Here is a 9,903-nt window from a genome sequence, read left to right as displayed (position 1 = left end):
TACGAAATGAGGATCTCTCTATGAGCGACCTGTGTCTCTCGTTTAGAGACGCTAAACAGTTTTTTTGAGAGTCTCTCGACATTCTCTCTCGATGAGAGACGGAGAATCGAGTCTCGCTTTGATTTCCGAGAAATTGTAACATCTAATATTGCTGTGCGGCGGACCTAATTCTATTCTATACCAAAAAAGCATTTTGCCGCCTCCACATTTGCACCTCTTGAGGCCCCATAGTCCCCTTCGCAACCCTCACGCAACGCCACTGCACTTATGACACATTTTTCAATTGAATTATCATTCCTGTAATTCTTTCTCCGGAAGAGAAATGAAGATAACAATTTCTAGACGTCTAAAGGTAAAAATCATTTTTTTCCTGTCGCAACCTTAGGCTAAAATTGGATTAGGATAGACTTAATAAGCTACATTAAAAGGAGATGAAAGATATTATAGTTAGAAAAACTTTAACAACCTTATCTTTTTTATTACTTTATTACCTAACAACTGGCGCTTGTATTTTGATAGGTAAGAACTTCTCGGCTGCACCCACTGTTGAAGAAATGAGGGTTAAGTTTCCCTTTTAGCTTCTGACATAATCCTATCCATTTAATTATTATACTTTACTGAGATAAAATTTATTGTTTGGTTGCGTGATAACTTCCCACGTGCCTTTAATAATCTCAGCGGAGCGACGGAGGAAAATCCCCTAATGAATGTGCCGCTTTTCTTGCCTTAATTAAAATATCTTTAGATATAGCTCGAGAAGTTTGCCGTTTGCCGCTGTTGAGTATGTCGATGTCGTTCGGAGATGACCTTTTTTTTGCTACTGCAGAAATAATAAGGAAATTTGGCTTCCTCTGCCATGCCGTAGCGTCGCGGTGCTATGGAAATGGCGTCTTATTTGCGAGATGAGACGAGTAGAAAGACGTTGATGCGCCAACCTTATTTCGAACCTAAATTCAATAAAGGGTACGGCTCATGAAGCTTTATTATGTGGTAGACTTTTTCTCGCTTGCTTTAATAATTTAGATCTTCCGCTAAATAGAAAATGCTTGTGCAACCCTCGATGCACTTGCCGCTAAATGGAATTTTGCAAGAGCAGCGAACCATTTATAAAATATCCTTGCTTATTTTAACCGTTTTATGAATACACAACCTTAAACGACAGCTATCTTCCTTTATTAAATACTTAAGAACCTCTGCCGTTAACTCATAAACAATATTCTACATTATTTAACAGAGGATAGCGGAGGATCGAGTCGCCTTCAATAAGAAGAAGTCACTACTATACTCGCGAACGGTTAATTTAGAAATACGAAAAAGGTTGTTAAAGGTGTATGTTTGAAGTACCGCGCTGTACGGGTGCGAAACATGGACGGTGGACGCGGCGGAAAAGAAAAGGTTAGAAGCGTTCGAAATGTGGTGTTACAGGCGGATGATGAGGATATCGTGGATAGAGAAGGTTACAAATGAAGAGGTATTAGAAAGAGTAGAAGAATAGAGGACTCTATGGAAGTCAGTAAGAATAGGCGAGATAGGTTAGTAGGACACCTTCTAAGGTATCAAGGTCTATTCAGAGACATATTAGAGACAAGTCTAGTAGAGATAGACTTAGATTAGATTACTGTTCGCAGATAGTTAAGGATATGGGTTGTTCTAGTTTTAGGGAAATGCGAAGATTAGCTCAGGATAGGAAAGACTGGAGGTACGTGTCCAACAAGTCTTAGGACTGACGGCCTTATGATGATAATTATATTAAGATTTCAGAAGATCGATAACTTGACACTGCAAAATCGACTCCATAGTCTCTAGGAACAGGCGATTTTGTTCATCAGACCACTGGCCTAACATTCAATATTAACGAAAAGACTCTTTTCACTACATGGTATTGTGGGCAAGGATTACAAACAAATAACAAACAAATTTTACGTATTGGTATTTAATTGTAGGATTGTTTATTTCCATTTCCCTTCCATAGAATTAATCTTTCAATGCAGATGTAGCTTCTACAAAGTTCCTAAGATGCTCGCTCCATTTCCACACCGTTACTAAGCTAGGAGCCTAATTCTGTGATTTCAAATAGTGTCATCCATTCGAGCAATTCATCAAAGGAAAGTGATCACTTTTTCAGATAGTCAAAAGCTATGTTATAAAATCGGTCTCTTCTTCAAATTCGGAAATCAAAGTCGTTGTTTCAAGTGAAGGGTTTTCGTTTTTAATCCTTTCTACTATCTTCCCCAATGATAATAGTAATATTTTTTCCATAAAAAGCAACCAAAAAGGGATGAAATGTTACGTAATCTTCAACCGATGTTTNAACCAGTGGTGTTGTCGAGCCGGAACGCTCCGGAACGTCGTTCCGGTACTTCCTTTTTGGACAGGAACGCGTTCCGGAACTAAAGATGATTTCTGATAACGAGAATTGGCTGACGTATTGAAAAAAAAATTAAAAAGAATTGCTGATTTTTTTTTCTAATTTTTGACGAATTTTTATATGTATTATTATAAACAAGGGTTTGAACCGAACTCGAACCGGAACATAAACCGGAACGAACCGGCTTGTTTTTCCGAACCGTGAACCGGAGTCCGGAACGTTTTTTTTTTCTGCTGAACCGGAACTCAAGCCGGTATGCGTATTTGTTAGGGCCGATCCTGGCGACGGGCGAAAATTGGGGGAAATCCCCCCGTCGTCGTCGTCAAATTTGGGACATGAGACCGCACAGAGCGGCCGCCTACCCAGGATCGGCCCTGTCTATATAATTATATATACGCGTTCTGGTAAAAAAAATTAGCACAACACCACTGAGGTATCCTACCAACCTGCGTAGACATCCGTAACACCCTCTATTCTCCTACTACTTCTAATACCTCCTCATTTCTAACCTCTTCTACCCCGGATATTTCGAGCATCCTCTTATAAGACCACACATCAAACAATTAAAACCGTTTCACAGTCATAAAAACTGTATTCCAAACATGCAGTATATATATTTTACAGGCAGTTTATTTCATATTCTTTAATAGACTGATAATATTTGACAACAACGAAAACAAAACAGTAACTAGTTATATTAATAAATGACGATTAGATCATNCTTTCTCCACCCTTATCTCCGAAACTACTGAATCTAAAATTTTGAAAAAAATACAGAAAATATTCTTTTACTTATAGATTACAGGAAAATTAATAAGAAGTCTATAGTCTGAACAGAACGTGGTAAATCCTTCAACAAAACAAAATTATTGTGCGCACTTTACATTTGTAGTTTGAATCTGGGAGAACACGCAACACAAATAAATACCTATAATAATGCAGAGATAATAACACTTCACTATAAGTAGACAGGCTTTAGATTTACAAAACAATTATACTGTCAGTTTCTTAATTTATGTAAAATCCTAAAGCAGTTACCGTAGCTTCAATGAGTAATGTTACTAGTAATTACGTTTATAAAAATATACGTTTCAGTTTTGTGAATAGAGAAGTGTTCCAAGTCATGTGGAAGCCGAAAGTCGTTTTTTTTTTTCACAAAACTCTTCTTTGAGCTTTGATTTTCTTAAGATCAACGTGACAGGTGAAAGGTAATGAAAGAAGACGTATACAATCTGAACGTAATATAAAATCTTTCACGAAAGCTTCTTTTGATGTCGGAGCACCGGAGGGTGTCCGATACTTCTCGGTAAATTTATAACTTCGTTTCCAGCTAAGATAACGTGTTATTATTCATATTAAGCAGATAAAAGTGAAAAGTGATGGAAAAATAAATTGTAATACGGAAACATAGTACATTTTGCACCCGCCGCGCGTTTGACCGTATTTAATATGTATTTAATTCCTTGCATGTATATATATTATTATTGTATATATACATATAAAAATAAATCATTATCATCGTCGTCGTCAATCCTTAGACTGGTCGGACATGCACCTCCACTCTTTCATATCCCGAGCTAATGTTCGCATTTCCCACATCCTTGGCTATTTTTGAAGAGTAATCTAATCTAGGTCTACCTCTACCCCTCGTAACTCCCGTTTCTGTATCTAATATGTCTCTGACTAGACTTTCATGCCTGAGAAGGTATCCTATACCAATCAATTTCGCCTATTTCTTATTGACTTCCATAGAGTCCTCTGTTCTGATATTCTTTCTAATATCTCTTCATTTCTAACCTTCTCTATCCACGATATCCTCATTATTCGCCTATAACACCACATTTCGAACGCTTCTAACCTTTTCTTTTCCGCCGCGCCCACTGCCTATGTTTCGCACCCGTACAACGCCGTGCTCCAAACATACACCTTTAACAACCTTTTTCGAATTTCTAAATTAATCTTTCGCGAGCATAGGAGTGACTTCTTCTTATTGAAGGCGACTCTACATTATCCTCTGCTTTATATCCCTACTACTCCTTCCGTCCTGACTTATCTGACTTCCTAGTCTACCTATTATCATCAAATTTCAAAAAAATATGTAGTCATTATTCTAGAAGTTAACCAAACGCTCTTTTTGAAGTAACTGTTTCTTGAATTGACGTCATTTCCTTCTGTTGCATACAAAACAATGATGTGCGTAATTGATGTTACTCTCGGTTTTAATGATCTAGTTACTTTTTAATATTTGTCACATTTGACGTGTATTGACGAGAAAAAAATTAGTCTCCGTAACTACGTGCGAGCAAAACAAAAAAATAAAGTAGATATGTAAATTTTGTCCGATCCGTCAAAATTCACAGTGGAGTCAAAATTAAACGTGAAGTGTGTATAAATTTGTTGTGTTGTCTCACTTTGTTTACGAAAAAATGTGGGAACAAATTTCTTGTCAAGATTACGCCAAGTGTGGAGGCTTCGAGGACCACGTATGTCCGGACAACACCGTGTTCCTCCTACCACCACCTCCCCCGAATCTCATGAGGTCATTATCAATATTTGTACATTTATTTTAGTTGTAATTAACGTCACTGCAATCCAGATGAAATGCTAAATTACCATTTCTCAATCACATACAACATATCATCATCATCATCATCATCATGTCATCAGTCCTAGGACTGGTTGGACACGCACCTCCACTCTTTCCTACCCTGCGCTAATCTTCGCATTTCCCTGAAACTAGAACAACCCACATCCTTAACCATTTGCGAACAGTAATCTAATCTAGGTCCACCTCTACTCCTCTTAACTCCTGTTTCTGCCTCTAATATGTCTCTGACTAGACCTTCATGCCTGAGAAGGTGTCCTACCAACCTATCTCGTCTATTTATTGACTTCCATAGAGTCCTCTGTTCTCCTATTCTTTCCAATACCTCTTCATTAATTATAAGCCTTTTCCAAAAAAGTACACAACAGGGAAAATTGTTGGTAATAAATCATGTTTATATATCTATATTCTGTATATAAGTACATGATTCTTTCGGTTTCGTCAAAGCGATAGAACACGGCAACGATCAAAGGGCGAAATTTTCCGACATTTTAATATAAGGGAAAACAATTTTTTTAAGTTGGCAGTCATTAATTTCAATAGAAACGGCAAGTACCGGCCCAAGCTTGACGTTCAATTTTAGACTGAATTAAAAATAAAATCTCAACTCAATCGGCAGGCAACAAATGAACTGTAGAGTTGAAATTATCACGCTTTGGAGCTATTTATTATTCACCCCCCTTAAATTGCTTGCTGCTTCAAACTTGTGAGAGGGAACATGTAGGGCAGTTTTGAAGTAAATTGGGATGGTAATAATCCTGTGAAAAGCTCTATTCAGAATATATACAGATATCCAAATGTTACCATTTACACAAATGCAGTGGTGTAGCATGAATTTCTGCCACCCTGAGCCAAACCTAAATTTTCCGCTATTCTCCCTATTTTCATAATAATGTAACACTTTTATTTATATTAGTCGGGATTACTTATATTTTTAATTTAGCCTTAGAGGAGATGAGTAGAATTTATGCAATGTACAAATTATTAACCCTAGACAAAAATTTTCAGTTTCTCTCCAGTCTCTCAGAGTCTTTCAATCTTTCAACGTCTCTGAGAGCGTCTTTCACATTCTCTCAGTTATTGCCTAGGTGTTCTTATGGATCTCTCACAGTCTCTGTATGAGAAACTCGAACGATAAAATTGTTAATTCAGAGATTCGAGTCTCTCACAGAGAGATTGAATGAATAAAACTGAAAAATTGTGAGACTCGAGTCTCTCGTAGAAAGACTGGGATCACTGAAATATGTTGAATTTAGAAAATTTTAACCATGTCTATCGAGACACCACTTATTTAGAGATTCCAGTCTCTCATTCAGAGATTCGAGTCTCTCGTTCAGAGACTGGATACGAAATGAGGATCTCTCTATGAGCGACTCTAGTCTCTCGTTCAGAGATTCGAGTCTCTCGTTCAGAGACTGGATACGAAATGAGGATCTCTCTATGAGCGACCTGTGTCTCTCGTTTAGAGACGCTAAACAGTTTTTTTGAGTCTCTCGACATTCTCTCTCGATGAGAGACGGAGAATCGAGTCTCGCTTTGATTTCCGAGAAATTGTAACATCTAATATTGCTGTGCGGCGGACCTAATTCTATTCTATACCAAAAAAGCATTTTGCCGCCTCCACATTTGCACCTCTTGAGGCCCCATAGTCCCCTTCGCAACCCTCACGCAACGCCACTGCACTTATGACACATTTTTCAATTGAATTATCATTCCTGTAATTCTTTCTCCGGAAGAGAAATGAAGATAACAATTTCTAGACGTCTAAAGGTAAAAATCATTTTTTTCCTGTCGCAACCTTAGGCTAAAATTGGATTAGGATAGACTTAATAAGCTACATTAAAAGGAGATGAAAGATATTATAGTTAGAAAAACTTTAACAACCTTATCTTTTTTATTACTTTATTACCTAACAACTGGCGCTTGTATTTTGATAGGTAAGAACTTCTCGGCTGCACCCACTGTTGAAGAAATGAGGGTTAAGTTTCCCTTTTAGCTTCTGACATAATCCTATCCATTTAATTATTATACTTTACTGAGATAAAATTTATTGTTTGGTTGCGTGATAACTTCCCACGTGCCTTTAATAATCTCAGCGGAGCGACGGAGGAAAATCCCCTAATGAATGTGCCGCTTTTCTTGCCTTAATTAAAATATCTTTAGATATAGTCATTAGAGAATTATATACAAGGTCGCTACTGAGATACTTTTTTCTTAATGTGAGGATTTAAAAACGGTAAAAATATAGTACCTTTTAGGTGTAATATATATATATATATATTTGTAGTAAATTCATTTGGATGTAATGTAAGACAATTTACAAGAAAATGTCCTTTGAAGTTGGTAATCCTTACACGGACTCATGTATTTGTTTTTGATATTCACTCTGTATAATCAATCTAACGCGTCAAACAACCTTAATCTCGTGCGTGTTTTCGACACAATTGGAGGGGTGATTGTTGTCGTCAGTACGTTATAGGGTAAAGGGATGTACCATGCTATCTAATATCCGGGAGTCATAGTTGTAATGAGCTAGGAATTAGTAAGCAATTAAGTTCTGATCATCGTCTTTCTTGTTTTAGCTCCGAGGCCAGCGGAGAACCGATACAGACACAGAGCGGGTGAGTGCATGCCCTCCACTACCTTTAAATTTTGTTATTGTTTTAATTAAAGCGAAAGAATAAAACTAAAAGATAGAAAAACTGTAAATATCAGCGATTTCCTACTGAAATTTCCATTTTAACTGATTCTTTTATTGGACTCTGTAAACTGCAGTGGGTTTCTTTTGTGGCTTATTGATTTAGATAATTGGAATTTTATACAATTGGATAATTCTAATTTAAATAGTTACACTGGCTTTAAGAAGACTACAGACAGGAGTAAAGACCTACCCCCAATCGAATGGGTTTGAAAAGTGTCATTAATATAAAAGGATACAAAATGGAAGAATAACTGTTTCGATTGAATTTATTATTATATCTTTCCAAAATCAGTTGAGCGCATCAAGAACGCTTGCACAAATCTTAATAAAAAAGGAAAACAAACTTATCTATGCGCATTACCTTACTGCGCAACGCAGTGGCGAGCACAACCTGGTGACGGTTTTATAAGGCTCGAGCCGTTTATTACGCGTCCGTACGTAATTTTTACTCCTGCATGTAGTCTTCTAAAGTACCTTATTACACCAACCACTCTTTGAATACGTAATCCAAAATAACAGAATCGAATCCTAACTTATCCTAATCACCGTGCTCTCTATCCCGAGATAGAAGGGATTCATACATTTTATGATCCACTGCGGTTTACTAACCGTCCTAAAAAGACCTGAAAGGTCATACTGCAATCGCTTCAATTTATCGACAGTTTTGTTTGAATTTTGTATCTATGTGAACGATATGTTTGTGAAACATATTTAAGAGGACATCGTACTGTCAATTCCAGTGCCTAAATATTTTTGTACAATAGTTAATTTGTTATAAATAATTGATTTTAATTCTTTGATGATGCTTCTCTGAAAAATTTAAAATTTATTATTCAGTGGCGCAAAACAGAATACTTGCATAGCTGCTATTTTTAGGATTGCTTAAACAATTTGAAACCTTCATAGTTTCCGTCTATCCATGCGTCCGTCTCCCTGCATTTTCCGGTCCCTCTATTCTTTTATTAATCCATATATGCCTATCAAAATATACATAAGAAAACCAAAGAGAGACATCCTATTAGTTACTCCAAGACCTGTACACTGCCAATACATGTTTTGCCCACTTCTAATGAAGGCATTATTAACGCGACTTTTCAAAATGTACTTGTTGTTAATGTGTAAACAAAATGATCGGTTTTTTGGAAAAATAACATTTGAGGCCCCGTTACATCTAGCCCTTGAGTAGAGTGTTTACAAAAATGGAATAGAAAAGTTATTTCAAAAAACTGTGTAATTCTACTTCGCTATTAACAATATTTTCCGAGTTTTTCATAGCTTTAGTTTTTTTTAAGATTTTCTAGCATTAACAGTATATTAATAGTGAAAAATAGAAACTAGTGAAACATTTCGGTTTCCACAGTATTTTATTTATTTTTCACAAAAAGTGCACCCTCGATAATTTAAATTTAATTAAAACTTTACGGGTTTTGTTCTCCGATTAATTAGTTTGTAAATGTTGTTTGGAATACTGACGAACACTTTTGCGTTTACTTTATCAGTCTTTCCGAATTTAAAATTCCCGAGTTTATTTGTCGTCAAACGAAGCGAACAAATAGGGAAACCCACATCGACGTTTTCCAAACTTTTTCAACCCACTGACTTGAAAACGCTGAGTATAAGTGAAATCGTATATACAAATGCGGGCATGATGATTTTTCTCTCAAACAACTCCACGAAAGAGATGCGAAATTTGCGTTTAAATTCTTCCTCTTGCTGCTCGTGATCATTCCCATTTGCTTTTTCTTTAAAATTTTGCTCTGCTTCGGTCGACTCCCGACTTATCGTTAGATCAATATGTATTCAACCACGGCAGTAAACTTATACAGGACGAGAAACCGGGACCGTTTGCTGTATCAATATTCTGAAAATCAAATGCGTATGTTTACTTAGCGCCTTCAAAACTCAAGTGTTTTTTGAAATACCTATATAGAAATAAGTCATGGTAAGATATTGAATAGAATAGTATAAAAGGGCAAAAACGTCGCTTGTAGTCTAAAGAAACGCTTTTAATAAAATATGAATGAATAAATTACGAGGGTGGATTGATAAGTTTCCGGCCTGACCAAGAAAAACAAGGTTTTTAAAAATTTTTTTTTTTTATTTCTCAACATAATCTCCTCCAAGGCTGATACATTTCTCATAGCGGTGTTCCAGTCTATTAATGCCATCTCTATAGACTGATTCGTCAAGCTCCTCAAAATAACCATTTACAGCTTCGATTACTTCTTC

At 36.5% G+C, this 9,903-nt stretch overlaps 1 protein-coding gene across 1 annotated transcript in view; it reads left to right on the top strand.

Moving 5' to 3' along the window:
• Positions 1-4,633: 4,633 nt before the first annotated feature.
• LOC108736711 (CUGBP Elav-like family member 1) overlaps positions 4,634-9,903 on the top strand; it is a 152,241-nt gene continuing 146,971 nt past the window's right edge. Inside the window, exons 1-2 of the mRNA XM_025974205.1 lie at positions 4,634-4,907; positions 7,556-7,594. Coding sequence (XP_025829990.1) covers positions 4,795-4,907; positions 7,556-7,594 — 152 coding nt within the window. The 5' untranslated portion in view covers positions 4,634-4,794. The remainder of the gene's footprint in view (positions 4,908-7,555; positions 7,595-9,903) is intronic.

Source organism: Agrilus planipennis, unplaced genomic scaffold (assembly GCF_000699045.2).
Source record: "Agrilus planipennis isolate EAB-ADULT unplaced genomic scaffold, Apla_2.0 scaffold119, whole genome shotgun sequence".
NCBI lineage: Eukaryota > Metazoa > Arthropoda > Insecta > Coleoptera > Buprestidae > Agrilus > Agrilus planipennis.
This window is presented reverse-complemented; position numbering and strand designations above follow the sequence as displayed.